At 46.1% G+C, this 19,190-nt stretch overlaps 1 protein-coding gene across 1 annotated transcript; it reads right to left on the bottom strand.

The window, feature by feature from the left end:
• Positions 1-676: 676 nt before the first annotated feature.
• On the bottom strand, positions 677-1,606 carry LOC123369634 (olfactory receptor 4S2-like). Its single transcript, XM_045015439.1, has one exon. The coding sequence runs from the start codon at positions 1,604-1,606 to the stop codon at positions 677-679; it is 930 nt and encodes a 309-aa protein (XP_044871374.1).
• Positions 1,607-19,190: the final 17,584 nt, after the last annotated feature.

Here is a 19,190-nt window from a genome sequence, read left to right as displayed (position 1 = left end):
GATGCCTGTTTTATACAGGAGGTCAGATAAGATGATTTAATTGTCCCTTTGGCCCTTAATAATCTAAAAATCACAGTGGTTCTTTCTGGCTTTTATAATCTATGAATCTCTTCCATTCTATATAGGTTTTTATACAGCCCCCATCCCAATGGTATCTGAACACTCATTAGTACATTAAGCAATCTGACTTACATCAGTCACATGTGGTTTGGTCTCTCTATCTCTCTGCCATCCTCTCCCCAGAATTGCAGAACCAGATCAGTCCAGTGGACAATCTACTCCTGTATCCTGTATCTGACAGTAGCCACTACCAGCTGCCTTAGATGAGAAGTATGAAATAAGATGCCCATAGGAAAAGATTCATCTTAGCCTTGGTTAGTTAGTGGCTCTCTTATGTCCCAAGTCACAACAATTTATAACCCTTGTACAAAGATAAAAGAAACCTTCTTAAAACTTTGATACTTTTTTCAATAATCTTACAAACAATAATATTAAAATAGAACCACTGTAGAAGGAGCTGAAAGATGGCAGTCTGCAGCTCTGAATTCAGAGGGAAACACCTGAATTTTTTACTGAAGAACTGAGAGGAAGAGATACAAATTTCCCTAAAATTTCTCCTGAATATTATTATTCCCCCCTCTACCACCAGTCTGAAGAACTAACATCATTTTACACATCATTTTACTCCCAAAGTCACTTTTCTGCTCCATAATTTTCTCATGGCATTTTTCACCTCCTCATTTCTCAGGGTGTAGATCAAGGGATTCAGCATGGGGGTGATAATGGTGTAGAACACAGTGACCATCTTATCCTCGGAGAAGGTGGTGGAAGGTCGTAAGTAGATGAAGATACATGGCCCAAAATTTAAAATCACTACAGTGATGTGGGAGGCGCAAGTGGAGAGAGCTTTGAGACGCCCTTTGGAAGAGTGGCTTCTCAGGGAGGCTAAGATGACTATATAGGATACAACCAGCACAACAAAAGAGGTCAGGGAAATCATCCCGCTATTGGCAACAACCATGATGCCAACAATGAAAGTGTCAGTACAGGCCAGTTTCAGCAAAGGATGCACATCACAGAAATAGTGATCGATCTCATTGGGCCCACAGAAGGGTAATTGTACAGTCAGGAGAGTCTGAACCATGGAATGCACAAAGCCCCCTACCCATGAAGCCACCACCATCCAGCTACACACATGCTTGTTCATAATGGTCGTATAAAGGAGGGGATTACAGATTGCAATATAACGATCATAGGCCATCACTGTGAGGATAAAGATCTCGGTGCCCCCAAATAAATGGACCATAAACAGCTGTGCTATGCAGCCAATGAAGGAGATGGTTTTCCTCTCCACAAGGAAGTCTGCAATCAGTTTTGGGGCTGTGACAGAAGAGTAGCAGATGTCTATGAAGGACAGATAGCTCAGGAAGAAATACATAGGGCAGTTCAGACGCTCACTGCATATTATAGTGACAATGATGAGGAGATTTCCCAGGACAATGACTAGATAGAAGAGTAAAAACAGCACAAAACACACTTGTTGTAACTCTTGGTCCTGGGTGAGTCCTGAGAGGATGAATTCAGTCACATTATTTGCAGGCTTCATGGACTCAGTGTAATGATAGGTATACAGCATAGAGCTAATTAACCTGCCATAATACAAAATAAGGAAATGAATAATAAATGTATATTGACCAGTGATTATATGAATAAAAAGAATGTATTGACAGAAGTAGTAGATTTAGATTAAGAGAAAAATGGTCAATATTTAACTCAAGGAATAACAGGAACTCAACTTGAATTGCAGAAATATGAGAACAGTATATACTCAAAAAATCATTGTGGAAAATTTGGGGAAGATTCATTCTATTCTTCACACATAATAAATAAGTTGAATGTATTATTAAAGACTTTGAATAAAGAGAAAAATTCAGCTTTGACTATGCTTTGCAACCAGCCCTTCCACAATTTATTCTTACTGCATCGTTAAATACCTTCAGGGATCCAAATTTTCAGCCAGGGGTTTGGTCTTTCTCATGATGACTAGATCTTTCACTTTGCATTTGGGCACATAAATGTTCATAAGTGTTCATTGGTACATGCAAACATGGGTGTCTCATTTAAGGAGTCAAAGCTTAATAATTAGCTCCTGATTATTTTCTTCATAAGTATTAGTAATCCCTCTGCTATGCTTCATAAATGCAACCCAATTTGTGAACAAATGTTCCTTAGATAAAATGAAATGACAGGTCCAAAAAACAAATATTGTGTCTGCATTAGAGGGTACATTATGGGGATTTTACTCCTAACTTAAGACCTTTTGACACAATTCTTTTTTTTACAAAATTTCCTGGGTTCCTTAATATGGCAAGTGTGGTGAGGGTGTTGACCATACATGGATAGCAGAGATGTTCCTTGACTTCTATGATGTATGAAGATATGGAGGGAGTAGGGTTGTTAGTGATGTGGGAAGTGGAAAGAGCAGGGTGACGGGCAGCAGAGGGGCTAATTGTATGTATTTGGGAGCCCATCTCTGCCCTTGGTATCTCCATCACAAGGTACTTCAACTTCTGAAGCACAGGAGCTTGTCTACCGCTGCATCTGCCCTGTACCCCTTGGCTGGGAGGTCTCTGGCCCTGCCCCTGATTCCTGCTCCCATTTCCCTGGGGCCAGGAAGAGATGGCTGAAGCATTGCTTTAGCACAGTTCCAAGTCTGTGCTGATAGGTTGGTTGGGACTCTATGATCTAGGCTACATCATGACCCTTACAGTCCTCCTGGTTAGGTCTCTATTGTTAGAGAGACATAAAGATGTGACCTAAATTGGTGCTAATAAGAGAGTTCCTGTCTAGAATGATTCTTCAATTCCCTCCATCAGGTTCAATTCCACTATAAATGATGATAAATATTCTTTATGCATAAATAGAATTGCTGAAAACAAAAAATAATCTCTCTCATGGAAAATTATAACGAAAACAAAAAAAATTAATTCTCTTCAAAATGCATTGACAATCAGAAACCAAAAAAAACCCCACTAGACATACAATTTTCCTGTATTAAGGCTTTCAACAAAACCTGGCATTTTTCAAAAAGACTGCAAGTTTTTTCCACAAAAATAGCCATTTAGTTCATAAGCATTGTAAGGAACAAGGTTTTTAGTAAAAAAAATTGATTGACTTTACCACAAGCTCCAATCGAATCGATATTTTATGGGTCAGACCCACTGAAACACATTAGCTTCTTTATGCTACAAACATGACCCTATATAAGTTATCATTTGACTTCAGATGACTGAATTAAATTTCCTGTGTTCTAAAAACATTTTTATGACTGTTCATGAGCTGAAATGCATGATAGATAGATAGATAGATAGATAGATAGATAGATAGATAGATAGATCATGGACCTTCAGCTAATGACTCTGATAGAGCTATTTTAAATTTTGAAAAATTAAATAAAAATATTGTTACTAATAAATAGTAATACAAAACTTATCAAAGAAAGAAGTTAATAATACAGATTTTAGGGTCATCCTTCATCCTGTATCTTAATTAATTTCAGATTGATGGGTGGAATTAGATTGCAGTGAATCCTAATAAAACAGTTTATTTTCTTTTACATTAGTAGAATAGGGCAAGGAAAAATTAATGTAAGATACACAGTCTTACTGGAAAACATTACATGAAGTATATTTGCAGATCCAAATGCTTACCTGGATGGTGATGGGTTTTATCTCCCCAGCTTCTAACCTGCTCTGGTGGCGAAGGAGTTCAGGTCTGAACACTAAGCATTTGCAGAATGAGGAGGATGAATTACTAAGGCATCAAATACTCATTGCAATATAGATTTTCTGGTTTGTAAACTTCATCCCCAAACCAGTCTTTACAAGCCCTATCTCAGGATGTCCTTTGTTCTCTGTCTAGATGTATGAGAACAAAACTAGTAAACTGGAGTGGTTTGCTCAAGTTAGCACTCAGGGATGTTCTCAAATCCACTCTCCTCCACCTCAGAAAGCCTTAAAGACTGAAAATCTATCTCCAGGAAGGTTGTTGGGAAAAGTCTTCTGGCTGTGAAGTTATAGCAGAAATACTTAAATTGAAACACATAATTGCCATGCGTCATTTCCATGGTTAATGAGCTCCCAGAGGCATTTCAAGGCTACTTCATTGGAAACAGTTGTTGAAGAAGCAATTTTCTATATTGCTTTAGACACATAGTTGAGGCAAACTTTAAAACCTGTTTTGAGTCCCTTTCAATATTTTCAACATCCATCTTTCAATTAGATATTAATCCCTTCCCTCTTCTCGTATTTTCACCAGGTGATGGCCTGTAGACTTCTTTGAACCTTTGTCACATGTTTGAGTTACTGATGACTCAAGATTGTCGAATAACAGGCTGTGACATTATTGATATGAACTGTGACTGTATAGATCATTGTTGCAACCAAGGTCTGATTGTTGCACCAAATCGTGTACAAAGGAGGTCAAGTAAGATGTCTATGAAAAGGTTGTAATTTGCTGGTTATGATTATGCTGTCTGTATGTGTGTATCATTTTTGTATTTGAAGTTATGAATATTGGCTATGAACTTGTATCGCAATGTGTTTGATCCTAAGTAGCATCAGTGAAACATTTGGTCAGCGTCTTGAGAAAGTACTATTCTGAGTAAGTGCCCAATCAAGAAACACTTAACTGACAATGGACCTTGGGAGACTCCAATCCGCATCTGAGGATCCTTCCTGGGAACATTAACGGTAGCATGTGAGTGATGGCTGCCACCTGCAAACTGAGTCATGCATGGACATGTGACTTGCCCGTGTGACTCCAAACTCCATCTTGCTGCTGTGATTTTCCACAGTAAGAACAAAGGGGTTTCCTTTCACATGGCAGAGGATATAAAAGGCCCTGGACACCCCTCCATTTTGTATTCAATCTTGCTTCTGACCTCTGGAGGAACTTTGCTAGAAACTGAAGCTCTAAAAAAGAAGTGAATGACCCATCCAAACTGGGATGTTTGTACTCCAGAGACTTGACTGGTTTAAATCAGCAATAATCCCATCAAGCCTAAAACAAGCGTGAACTAAGAACTTCGCAATTGTTGTATGTATTTGATTCCATTTAACCAATGTTAACTCTCATCTATATTTCTTTCTTTTTATGAATAAACCTTTAGATTTTAGATTCTAAAGAATTGGCAACAGCATGATTTGTGGGTAAGATCTGACTGGTATATTGACCTGGGTCTGGGGCTTGGTCCTTTGGGATCAGGAGAACCTTTTTTCTTTTACTGGGATATTGGTTTTCATAACCATTCATCCTCATAAGGAGTGGGAAACTGGAGTGTCTGAGGGAATTACTTGTATGACTTCTGGTTAGCCAGTGGGATAAAACCAAAGTTCTCTCTGTTTGGCTGGTTTGGTGTTCAGGAAGGACAGGCAGGGCAGAAAAGGTGGGGGAGTTGCATTGTACGTAAGAGAGCAGTATGACTGCTCAGAGCTCCGGTATGAAACTGCAGAAAAACCGGAGAGTCCCTGGATTAAGTTTAGAAGTCTGAGCAACAAGGGTGATGTCGTGGTGGGAGTCTGCTATAGACCACCAGACCAGGGGGATGAGGTGGATGAGGCTTTCTTCTGGCAACTAGCAAAAGTTACTAGGTCGCAGGCCCTGGTTCTCATGGGAGACTTTAATCACCTTGATATCTGCTGGGAGAGAAATACAGCGGTGCACAGACAATCCTGGACGTTTTTGGAAAGTGTAGGGGACAATTTCCTGGTGCAAGTGCCTGGGGAACCAATTAGGGGCAGAGCTCTTCTAGACCTGCTGCTCACAAACTGGGACGAATTAGTAGGGGAAGCAAAAGTGGATGGGAACCTGGGAGGCAGTGACCATGAAATGGTTGAGTTCAGGATCCTGACATAAGGAAGAAAGGAGAGCAGCAGAATATGGACCCTGGACTTCAGAAAAGCAGACTTTGACTCCCTCAGGGAACTGATGGGCAGGATCCCCTGGGAGAATAACATAAGGGGGAAAGGAGTCCAGGAGAGCTGGCTGTATTTTGAAGAATCCTTAATGAGGTTGCAGGAAAAAAACATCCCAATGTGTAGAAAGAATAATAAATATGGCAGGCGACCAGCTTGGCTTAACAGTGAAATCCTTGCTCGTCTTAAACACAAAAGAACAGCTTACAAGAAGTGGAAGATTGGACAAATAACCAGGGAGGAGTATAAAAGTATTGCTCAGGCATGCAGGTGTGAAATCAGGAAGGCCAAATCACACTTGGAGTTGCAGCTAGCAAGAGATGTTAAAAGTAACAAGAAGGGTTTCTTTGGGTATGTTAGCAACAAGAAGGTGGTCAAGGAAAGTGTGGGCCCCTTACTGAATGAGGGAGGCAACCTAGTGACAGAGGATGTGGAAAAAGCTAATGTACTCAATGATTTTTTTGCCTCTGTCTTCACAAACAAGGTCACCTCCCAGACTGCTGCACTGGGCAGCACTGTATGGGGAGAAGGTGACCAGCCCTCTGTGGAGAAAGAAGTGGTTTGGGACTATTTAGAAAAACTGGACGAGCACAAGTCCATGGGGACGTATGCGCTGCATCCGAGGATGCTAAAGGAGTTGGTGAATGTGATTGCAAAACATTGACCATTATCTTTTAAAACTCATGGTGAATGGGGGAGGTCTCGGATGACTGGGAAAAGGCTAATGTAGTGCCCATCTTTAAAAAAGGGAAGAAGGAAGATCTGGGGAACTACAGGGCAGTCAGCCTCACCTCAGTCCCTGGAAAAATCATGGAGCAGGTCCTCAAGGAATCAATTCTGAAGCACTTAGAGGAGAGGAAAGTGATCGGGAAAAGTCAACATGGATTCACCAAGGGCAAGTCATCCCTGGCTAACCTAATTGCCTTCTGTGAGGAGATAACTGGGTCTGTGGATAAGGGGAAAGCAGTGTATGTGTTATGGCATGACTTTAGCAAAGCTTTTGATACGGTCTCCCACAGTATTCTTGCCAGCAAGTTAAAGAAGTATGGGCTGGATGAATGGACTATAAGGTGGATAGAAAGCTGGCTAGATCATCTGGCTCAATGGGTAGGTCCTGGGGTCGGTTTTGTTCGATATCTTCATTAATGATCTGGAGGATGGCGTGGATTGCACCCTTATCAAGTTTGCAGGTGACACTAAACTGGGAGGAGTGGTAGATACCCTGGAGAGTAGGGATAGGATACAGAGGGACCAAGACAAATTAGAGGATTGGGCCAAAAGAAATCTGATGAGGTTCAACAAGGACAAGTGCAGAGTCCTGCAATTAGGACAGAAGAATCCCATGCATTACTACAGACTAGGGACCGAATGGCTAGGCAGCTGTTCTGTGGAAAAGGACCTAGGGGTTACAGTGGACAAGTAGCTGGATCTGACTCAACAATATGCCCTTGTTGCCAAGAAGGCTAATAGCATTTTGAGCTGTATAAGTAGGAGCATTGCCAGCAGATCTAGGGATGTGATCATTCCCCTCTATTTGACATTGGTGAGGCCTCATCTGGAGTACTGTGTCCAGTTTTGGGCCCCACACTACAAGGAGGATGTGGAAAGATTGGAACGAGTCCAGCGGAGGACAACAAAAATGATTAAGGGACTTATGAGGAGAGGCTGAGGGAACTGGGATTGTTTAGTGTGCAGAAGAGAAGAATGAGTGGGGATTTGATAGCTGCTTTCAACTACCTGAAAGGGCGATTCCAAAGAGGATGGATCTAGACTGTTCTCAGTGGTAGAAAATGACAGAACAAGGAGTAATGGCCTCAAGTTGCAGAGGGGGAGGTTTAGGTTGGACATTAGGAAAAACTTTTTCACTAGTAGGGTGGTGAAGAACTGGAATGGGTTACCTAGGGAGGTGGTGGAATCTCCTTCCTTAGAGGTTTTTAAGGTCAGGCTTGACAAAGCCCTGGCTGGGATGATTTAGTTGGGTTTGGTCCTGCTTTGAGCAGGGGGTTGGACTAGATGACCTCCTGAGGTTCCTTCCAACCCTGATATTCTATGATTCTAAGAGGATACAGGAAGTCCTGTGTCAAGTTCCTCGATTCACTCCTATGCTTAGAAAGGGGACCTTGACAAGTCTGTCAATGGTCAATAAGCCCTGTAGGAATTGCTGTGTGTGAACAGCCATTAGTTCTCTTCAGTTAAAGCCTGATCCAATGTCCAGCAACATCAATGGAAAATTACTGTGTTGACTTCAGTGACTTTTGCATCAATCCCTTAATCATTGGTATATGGGATTTAACAATGCTTGGATTTCTGCTCTAGATGACAATGTGACTTAACTGTGACACAGAGTCAGGGCCTGTGACAGGACTGGGGTGATTGGGATTCTCTGTAGCACCAGTGCTCAGAGACATCCTGCCTGAACTGGATGATAGGAGTTCTGAAGAAATGTCTTACAGTATCCCCCCAGGATTGAGGGGTGCTGCATTCTCACAGCCTGTTTCTAGGCTGGCAGAAGAAATAACAGGGACTCAGGCAACATGAGGCCCATGGCAGAAGAAATAATCTGTCTAACTTCAAAACCTCCATTGGTCAGCCCTGTATTAACTCCTATAATATATTCCCATAGGACTTGCCCAGTACTGTTACAATCTGTTGGCTCTTCTGGAGCATGTGTGAAATGAGTTGGTGGGTTCTCATTATAGATCCTTACTGGATAGGTATCAGCTAAGCAAAAGCCACCAGCATAATTGGCACCATGTGTCCCGCCTTTGCCTGTCACCAGAGGACATCTGATTGAATCATGAGGACTGAATTCCCCAGTCAGTTAGTAGTTGTGAGGGTGTGGTCTTTCATAGTCATGACTGAGACACATTTCAGGGGGATTTGTTTATCTGCATGGTGGGCACCTGTTCTGGTAATAACTATTGAACATTCACTCTCCAGGTCTGTCAATCCAACCCCTCTCACTAGCCTTGACTCATTTTAAATACAGAGCAACCAACAAAGCATGAATGGAAAATGAAAAACATGTTCTTCAAAGGGGAGAGTTTAATTAGATTGATCCAGCACTATGGTCCTCTCAAATGACCGCGGCAGTCAATGGAAATATTCCCATTAACATGAATGGGCTTAGGGACAGATTTTTAAGTGTATTTAAAATTAATGTGACTTGGGCATCTAAATAACTTTCAAAATCTGTCCCTTTGTGCTTTAACTTCTTTGTAAGAAAAGAAAAAGTAAAGGAAAACAATCGCTCAGAAATATGACATCAATGGAAGGAGCAAAGACTATGATCCTAGTGGAAAAGTAATGATGCTTCAGGAAATCTTTCTATTTCGTGCTAGGTGTAGGATGCATTAGAGATTCACAGACAGACAGACAGGTGGGACAATTACATTGGCTGCATTGCCAATGCTTTCTGAGTGTTCTTTTTTTTTCAATTTCTGCTACTTTGACCTGCTCCTGAGATAAAGTCCTTCAGGTGTAATCAGCTTAAGAACCTACAGGATGGGAAGCCTCATCTCTACAGTGTGACAATGGCCAATCAGTGAAGCAAAGAGTTTCTTGCCTGATGATGTATAAACCTCACCCTCACGCACAGAAATGAGACCTATTCTTAGGGTCCCTCTGTCCAATCCAGAGGTCACTAATGACGTGCTTAGGGATCTGAGGAGAACATTTAACCCTGTCAGCACTAAGTGAAATTTTCATACCAAGGTCCCTCTGAGCTCAGAATAGACCAATAGCTATTTCCATCCTTGCTGGCAGGCCTTGACCTATGTGGGCAGCTTCCCTCCCTTGCTCTGACCAATTCACTCTCTTCGTTTGGCAGTCATTTATCTCCTGAGGAGGAAGTTGAAGGAGAAACAGTTAAAGTGAGTTACATAAAATTCATGCACCTGGGGTCCAAACTTTGATTCTAACAGCATTTGCATCAGCCTCGTACTGGACAGCAAACATTTGAGGTTTATTTAGCTAAAAACTGGAATTAGATTGCTGCTGTGACATATTCAAAAGTTGCATCACACCTTAAAACCAACTTTTAATTTGAAGGAAGGCGCCATGTTCCTTGAAAAACAGTGTCCAGTAACTGTGTTACAGATTCTCCTTTATGCACTGATATGTGATTTCTGCAATATAGACACCTCCCCTTGCTTGTTCCACTACCTTTTGAACTACGTTGGTTAACTTAGCAGATGATATAAAGAGGAGATACTCAGACTGTAATTATTTCCATTTGTCACCACTATTATCTCAGTTCCCACAGCCCCCACCTAAAATCACTGTACAATTAAATAAAGGAAGGTACACGGAGAGGTGTTTTTATAGATAGATATTCAGACAGATGGTTCTGTTAGGGGACAGAGAGGTAGACACTAGACAGACGGATGTTTTTCTATGGGGATAGATAGACAGAGACATGGTTATGTCTGGGGTTAAATAGACAGAAACACGTCATTAGACACACACAGGAGAAAGGAAGGATGGTCCAGAGGTTATCGCACTAGCCTAAGACTTGAGGGGTCTGAGTTTAAGTTCTGCCTCCACTTCAGACTTCCTTTGTGACCTTGAGCAAATCACTTAGGGCCAGATTTTTTAAAGGGATTTCAGTTCCTAATTCCCATTGAAATCAATGGGATTTATGTGGCCTAAATACCTTTAAAAAATGTGGGTTTAGTCTCCCTTTGCCTCAGTTTGTCACTTATAATATGGAGGTAAGACAAGGAGTGTTGTAAGCAAGAGACAAGAAGTGATTCTTCTGCCCTACTCCACGCTGATTAGGCCTCAACTGGAGTCTAGTGTCCAGTTCTGGGCACCACTTTTCAGGAAAGATGTGGACCAATTGCAGAGAGTCCAGATAAGAGCGACAAAAACGCGAGTGCCATGTCTCCGTGTGGCTCGCAGAAGCAGCAGCAGATCCCCTATCTGGCTTCTATTCATAGGGAAATCCAGGAGGCTCCACACGCTCTCCTAGCCCCAAGCACCGCCCCTGTAACTCCCATTGGCTGGGAACCAAAGCCAATGGGAGTTTCAGGGGCAGTGCCTGCAGATGGGGCAGTTTGCCCACTCCTGGGCTAAGGGCACACAGTGTTCGCAGTTACATGGCCCATGATGCTAACCACCATCACTCTCTTGTTAAATCTTCAAACAAGCCCCTATGTGCTTTCTCCCATTCTGCCCCCCCCACACACACACTCGGGAGGAGCTCCCTGTAAACATCAGCAAAACAACCTCCTCATCCCAGGGACTGTTTGACTCTTTAATTATTCCCTGTCCAGCAGGCTTGTCATCTCCTTATGAACTTGCTGCCGCAGTGTACCAGTTCTGTGGGATGCTTTGCTGGGTGCAGGTTGTGATCCCACAGTGTTCATCTTAGGCAACTTTTATGAGTCAGGCCTGGCATGCTTGATAAGACCTGCCAGTGACTTTGCAGCACACACTGCCTTTTCAGTTACGGTAACCTCTTCACACACCTCAATGCTCTCGAGTGGGATATCCCTATGGCATTCAGGCCTCAGATCAGTAACAGGGGCTGTCTTACAATCCTCTGCACAGAATAGCATCTTGACAACGGCTTCACTCTTGTGATGCACTTTTAACCTGTTTATACGCACAGTCCGAGGTGCGTCCCTGCTGCGGGGCCTGTGTACATTGCAGGTAACAGCGTGACCCCTCCCTACCACCTCAGAAGGCCCCTCCCATCAGTTTTGCAATTTGTACTTTTCCACAAGGAATAACACCAGCAGCAGATCCCCTGCATCAAACAATCGCTCACAAGGAAAGCGGAACCCCCTTTATCCCATCAAATTGGGACCAGGGCCAGATTGGTTAACCAAAACGTCGGATAATTGGATGAATGGGAAAGTGCCAGGCTGCATCGCCATCTAGACACCATAGGAGAGATTGCCCACTTCTGGACCTGTGTGTGCTGGTTGTTGGGTTAATACAGAGAACTGGATAATAGAGGGTTGGATAAACAGGGTTCTACTGTATTGTGATCATCCCATTCTTTCTGAGCTGCTTGGCTTCTAGTGAGGCTTTGCGTCGCTATTCCAATCATGGATTGAGGGAAACCTAATTTAGGCTCCTCTCCGTGAAAGGGAAAGGAAAAGTGAAGTGCTTCAGTAAGATCAACATTACCAGAATGAAATAGTTCCATGTTTTTGTTTCAAAAGGACATTTGGCTTGAGAAGTTTATTTTATTTTGGATGAGATTGTGCCTTTCATGTTTTGTGCCACACAAGCAGACAAGTTAGAGAAAATATAAAATACTCTTGCTGGACGTTCCCAACGTCTCGCTAATTTGTTTCTTAGGAGCCAGAACAATAACATGTAAGAACCCAAAACTCAGAGGGAGAGAACGTAGGCTACTGCCTATAACAGAGAGGCACAACTCACTGGGTACCTGCTGACTGGCTGCTGCTACGCCCCAATTGTGTGCTGCCCTACCGAGCTCCCTAGCATGCAAGCATGCCCAGGAACCCCGCCCAAAATTTAAAGTCACAGTATTCAATTTTAACACAACCACAAATACACCAGAGCATCAACATTTTCTGTTTTACAAGGTCTCTCCTTTTTTGGAACCCTTGTTTCTAAACATGCCATGCGGGATTTGAATCAAATTTCAGCGACTAATTATCATGTGGGTGGAATCATCATTGATGTGTATTCTGGGTAGCTATGTTGTTGGCTTCTTTAGGAAATGTGTGAAAACAGCAACACTGGGAAAGTCTGCCCCCCACTCCCCAAATCACACATACACACCACACATTTGCTGCCCACTGGTGCTGCCTGAGCAGTAGCCTTGTGACATCAGAGATAACCCACCACTCAGCACTCCCTCCCTCCGGTTCATTTTCATACTTGGGGAGAATGACTAGCACCCTGGATGCCATGGCAACAGCTACCTTTGACAACTGGTTGCCCCCTTGTTACCAGATCATCATCACAGACAGGAAGTTTGTAATGAAACAGGGCCAGAGCTGGATGACCAGGACAGCCCCTGCTGTGCTCAGTGGGGTTTGTGCTGTGGTACGGTGCTGTGTTCCTTCACAAAGGGCAGGTGTTTGCTACTGTCCTCAGTAAGGCCTTGGTGAAAATAAGATGCAAAATTCCAGCTCTTTTTCTTGGATATTGTTTCACTGCTTCTTGCACATTCAGGGTTATAGCTGAGAACTTTTACTGACCCTGAAGTTGCATAAAATGAGTTTTGTTTTAATGCAGTTTAATTTAATGTCTTTCAATACTCTGATCAGCACAGCACTGAGTGGTGAAACGGGGATTTTCACCAAGATAACAATGGCAATAAAATATAGACTGAACCAATGCATGAATAAGAGCTTCACTGTTTAACAGCTTGTAGAGGTGCGGACTCACCCCCACGGCACCTCCTGCTGGTGACTTCTGGGAATTAGCTCATTCCAGCTCCGGAGCGCCCTCTGCAGGCCGGTGATCCACCTGTCCCATGGCCCCCGTGCCCCTCCCTGGACCCAGTGCCCCTTTAGCTGAGGTGCTGTCCCCTGGCAGTAACCCCTCAGTCTCAGAGTCTACCCTCCCAAGGGAACCCCCCACCCACTATCCCCACCTCACCTCAGTATACAGCTACTGCCAGTCATCATCTAGCCCCACTCCCTGGGGCAGACTGCAGGATCAGCCACTCAGCACTGGCAAGGAGGGTTTGGACCTGCTGCCTTGGCCTACCCCTGGGCTGCCCTCTGCAACCCCAGGACCTGTTGGCCTTGTGGTAGGCTGCAGCCTGGGGCTTTCCAGGCTGGAGCTCCCCAGCCCTGCTCCACTCAGGTACCCTGTCTCTAGCTTCCTGCAACCAGGCCCATCTCCCTCTACAAACAGAGAAAGACTGATCCTTCCAACTTCCCTGGCCTTCTTATAAGGCCCTGTTGCTTAATTTGGGGTGTGGCCCCAGCTGCAGCCACTTCCTCCAATCAGCCAGGGTTTTACCTTGCCCAGCGCCAGCCCTCTGCAGGGCTTTTCCAATTCCTTCCAGGCTGGAGCGGGGGTCACCCTGTTACACAGCACAGAGATAAAAGATTTTCTTTCTATTAAAAAAAAAAAACCAAAGGAAATTAACAAACAAAAACCCTTCATTTAACGTTACTTACGTTTGCTTTCATCAATAAAATCATTAGGAAATACAAAGTCAAGGTTTTTAAACAGGATGGAAAGGTTACAAAGTGAAGCATTCTCAGGTTAGCAAATGTCCAAAGAAGTGTTGCCCTGGCACCCTCAATTCAGTCCTCTTGTGCATTTGCAGGATGATGCAGACTTTAATCACATGATCCCATAGTATTTTTTTCCCATGGGACCCCTGCCTTATTCACTGCACAGGGTTTTTTGCTCTGGGGTTGTGTATTGAAGGAGTCTGTTGCCTGTAGGATCCCTGCCTCGTTTACTGCAGAGTTAACGTTGCACAGGCAATGCTCATTCTGGTATTTCCTAACTTGAGAGTGCTTCACTTTGCAGCCTTTTAGACCTCTGTGCATTTCCTAATGTTTATAGCTTGCTTTACTGAGAAGAACAGTCTTTATGACAAAGGGTTTGGTTATTTTTTGTGTGTGATGTCTCCATTATTTATCTGGTCAGTGTCAATAGCGTGCGCTTTACAAGACAGAGAAAGTAAGGACACTCCCTGATACAAAGCCCCTGTGATCTAAGGAAGACAGACACATACAAAGAAAGCAGGATATGTAAGAACTAGGACGTTCTTTCTTTCTTTTGATGAATAGTCATTTCTTTATTATGAATTATTATTATGATTAAAGAAAGGGTGGTGGATTGGGGAACTTGCGCGGTGAGGATGTTCTATGCAGAAGTTTCCATTGTTTGGCACATGCAGCTGATCTGAAATGCCACGCAGTGCTAGGTTTTGGGTAGCAAGCCCTCTCACAATGGCAATGAGCCTTTTCAGAACTCTGGTGCAATCTTCTCTTCATGCTGATCATCTATGGTGGCCTTTAACCTTAGGTTCATCTCAAGCTTTTCCCACCTATAGAATGCTCTCTGGTGATTTGCTGCCTTCTCATGGCATGCCCCATTTCTAGCCAGATTTTTCCAGTCCTTTGTTCCTGTAGAACGCAATGTGACTGTAATATTAGACTGGAGGAGTTTGCAACAAAACCAATATGCAGCATTCTGGGTTTTTGAGTATCTAAGCCAGGCCCGCACAACTCGTAAAGCGGCGAGGGCCACATTCCTCCAAAGAAAACAGCTGAGGGCCGAAACCTCCCGGCCCCGCAGAAACACCCCGCCCCAGGGCCGCCCAGCCCTGCAGAAACAAACCCTCCTTCCCCAGCGCCGCCCCACCAAAACAGCTGTGGGCCAAAAAGGAAGGTTGGGGGTGGGGAGGTGATACTTTATTTTAAATCAACCAGGGGCTCCCAGCTGAAGAGGTGGCTGGGAGCCCTCGGGGCATATTAAAGGGCCCGGGGCTCCGGCGGCTGGGGGAACCCGGCAGAGCCGGCTCTATGTTTTTTGCTGCCCCAAGCAAAAAAAAATTTGGGTGCCCCCTGTCCCAGCCCTGGGCTCCCCCCTGTACCCCCCTGCTGCCCCAGTCCTGGGCTCTCCCCCCACCCATACCCCCTGCCACCCCAGCGATGGGCTTCCCCCTTTCCTCCCCACCAGTGCCCCCCCACACCTCCTGCCACCCCAGCCCTGGGTCACTGGTAACTCGCTCCCAGGGTGGGTCATTCAGCAGGAATTTTGGATGTGCACAAAACATAGACAGGATTGGTTCCCATATGGTTACAGAGCTGCAGTAAAGTGGAACAATTTTCAGCTTGTGTGATTGGAGAATATCTGGATGCATATTATAAGACTGTCCTCCATAAATGAGGAAAAGTTGAGGTGCCTTTATTATTCTTTTGTTCCACTCTTTCTTTCTATGGAGAATTTGCCAATGCAATATCACTGTCTTCCTTTTAAACAAATAAAAAGGCAATGGCTGTTGAAAATAGCAATTCCAGTCTAATAAGCATTTCTTGCTCAATTTTATCCTACTTTTTCTACAGCAAGTTACAGTGGATCAGTATATTTGATTTGGGAGAAATGAAGTAACAGCTGCCCAAACTGAGCTTGAGCACTCCTGAATTTTGAGGTGTTCAAATCTGGAAGGCAGGTGCTGGGGGGGGGGGCTGGGGGCTCCGCGGAGGAGCATGGCAGCAACGTGTCTGGAGCTGCTGGAGCCAGACACGCTGGTCTGAGTGGCACGGTAAGGGGGCTAGGGGTTGGAGAAGGGGTAGGGAGTTCTGGGGGGCAGTCAGGGGACAGGGAGCAGGGGGGGTTGGATGGGGCGGAGGTTGGGGGGGCAGTCAGGGGACAGGCAGCAGTTGGATAGGCATGGGAGTCTCAGGGGTTCATCAGGGGACAGGTAGGGGGTGAGGTCCTGAGGGGAAGTTGGGGGGATCTCAGGAGGGGGCAGTTGGGGACAAGGAGAAGGGAGGCTTAGATAGGGGCTGGGGTCCCAAGGGGCAGTTAGGAGCAGGGGCGGCTCCAGGCCCCAGCACGCCAAGCTCGTGCTTGGGGCGTCATGCCGCGGGGGGCGCTCTGCCGGTCGCCAGGAGGGCGGCAGGCGGCTCCGGTGGACCTCCCGCAGGTGTGCCTGCGGAGGGTCCGCTGGTCCACCGGAGCCGCGGCACCAGCGGACCCTCCACAGGCATGTCTGCAGGAGGTCCACTGGAGCCGCGGGACCGGCGACCAGCAGAGCGCCCCCCGTGGCGTGTCACCGTGCTTGGGGTGGCAAAATTGCTAGATCCACCCCTGGTTAAGAGCAGGGGTCTTGGGAGGGGGCAATCGAGGGACAAGGAGCAGCGGCATTTAGATAGGGGGTGGGGTCATGGGAGAGGGGTATCAGGGGACAAGGACCAGCAGTGTTAGATAGGGGGTGGGGTCCTGGGGGGCAGTTAGGGCAAGGGTCCGTGGAGGGGGCAATCAGCGGCTGCGGGCAGGGATTCAAAGGGCTCTGGCCTGCCCGCAGCCGAGGGAAGCCCAGAGCCCTTTAAATCCCAGCCGCGGCCGGGAGTCAGAGGGCCCTGGGCTCCCCGCTGCTGCGGGCAACCCAGAGCCCTCTGACTCCCGGCCGTGGCTGGGATTTAAAGGGCTCTGCGCTCCCCGCAGCAACCCAGAGCTCTTTGATTCCCTGCCGCGGCGGGGATTTAAAGGGCTCTGCGCTCCCCGCAGCAACCCAGAGCTCTTTGATTCCCTGCCGCGGCGGGGATTTAAAGGGCTCTGTGCTGCCCGCGGCTGCGGGCAGCCCAGAACCCTTTGATTGCCCGCCGCCGCTGCGGGCAGCGCAGAGCCCTTTGATTCCCTGCCTCGGCTGGGATTCAAAGTGCTCTGGACTGCCCGCAGAGCGCCATGTGCGGAGGGATTCAGAATCCCCCGGCGGGCCGCACAGTGAGGCTCCGCGGGCCGCACAGTGAGGCTCCGCGGGCCGTATGTTGTGCAGGCCTGATCTAAGCCATGGCCTCTCCACTTTGTCACCATTGGGGATTTCACACCAGGAATGTGTTGGATGGAAACTCCTATTTTCATTGTCTTTGGGGAACATGAAGTGTTTCACTTGCTGTGACCCATGCAGTACAAGGAAGTCCCTCAGGCTAATGCTCAAGTGTGTCCATAGTCCTGGATCATCTAGATTTAAGGAATTAAACTCAGCAGCAGCTGTTTCTTGTGCCTCCACCACACTCTTTTCTGAGCTACGCTTTTCTTCAGGAATGTGCATGGTTACATCCATTTGAGATGGAGATATGGATGCTGCAGTAACTGCCAGGTCACCTGCACTCTAACTGGAAGATCAGGCATCTCCTCACCACTCACATCCTCACTGGGGCTGGAAGGCTCAGCGTGAACATTTGTGTCTCTGTATCTCAGGAGAGCTCCTTCCTGCTTAGACAGAAAAGCTTCCTTTGCTTTCTTTCCTTTTCTAAATGTTGCCCCAGAGGGGCGTTTTCTTCTTTCACTCATGACGGCTGTTCTGTGCCAGCTAGAGTGGCTCTCAACACTCCGTTGAAGGGGACAAATAAGCAGGCTGGTAGCAGGGTCTGAGTGAGGGAAGATATCAGCCTCTTAAGGGCCTAACCGGCTCCTACTACTTCAGTTGACTGCCTGTTCTCCTCAAGTGGGTTCAGGGAAGCAGCAGAAAATAGGAAGCTCCCTGAGAAGCTGGTGTTAATCAGTCCAGGCTCCTGGGGGTGCTCGAGAGGTACATAAGAGGCTCCTCCTCCTCTCTCTCCCTGCAGCTCCTGTTGCTTTCTGTTATTCCCTCTCCCCTTTTCTCTTGACTGCTTGTTATGTCTCCTGTGCCCCCCTTCCTCCAGCTCAGCACTCCACCACCTCCGTGCATCTCGAGCAGAGAGAAAACATATGCACCAGCACCAGACACAATTTTCTACACTCTGGGTCCTAGTGGTTCCCTCCCACAGTCTGGCACCTGAGGCAGCCGCCTCAGTTCGCCTCATGGTAAGGACAGTCCTGTCCTGTGGGCACGGAGAACCTAACTCCCACTGAGGTCAGCCAGGGAGGCTGGATGTGCACATTGCAGGAAATAGATGTTCAGGGCAGCATAATCCACAGAAAAAACGGTGTATTGCTAATTGCAACCCAGGCTCTCCCTGTGTGGCTCTTCATCCTGCCTCTGTTGGCTGGAGCATGAGCAGAGCTTTCTGAGACAGCTGCTGCGGCTGTGGCCAGCCATCGAAGTGCGTTTCCCATCGTCTCTCTTCTGGCTGTGGATGTTCGACTGCAGCAGCCCCACAGAGGTCTCTGCATCATTGAAGCACCAGGCATGGGAGCGAAACAGGTTAAAAATCCCCATGGTACTTTCCCACTAGACAGATGTCCAAAAAGAAAAAGGCTTTCAGACAATTATTTCCTTACACTCTGAAGGGGTGAAATTCAGCCCTGTGCAGCCAGCCAGGGCAAGGTCTGTGCATCACAGCGGGGTTAAGTGGCACTTCACTGCACAGGTGCTGGGAGACTTCGGTGGCACAGTTTTCCTCCTGGATTGGAACAGCCGGCTGGAATCCTGTGAGGTACAGAGCAGAGAGAGGTTAGGGCCACAACATTCACCTCAGAGGCTGAGCTTCTGCAGACTCTTGGGATGTTCCCATCTGAGGAGGAGGATTTTGGCCAATCCCAGCTCAGAGCTTTCAGTCACTTCAACCAGTGATTCTCTGGCACAGTTGATCTAAAGTAGCTGAACTT

Source organism: Mauremys mutica, chromosome 4 (assembly GCF_020497125.1).
Source record: "Mauremys mutica isolate MM-2020 ecotype Southern chromosome 4, ASM2049712v1, whole genome shotgun sequence".
NCBI lineage: Eukaryota > Metazoa > Chordata > Testudines > Geoemydidae > Mauremys > Mauremys mutica.
The sequence above is the reverse complement of the archived record's forward strand: the minus strand, read 5'-3'. Positions and strand labels throughout refer to the sequence as shown.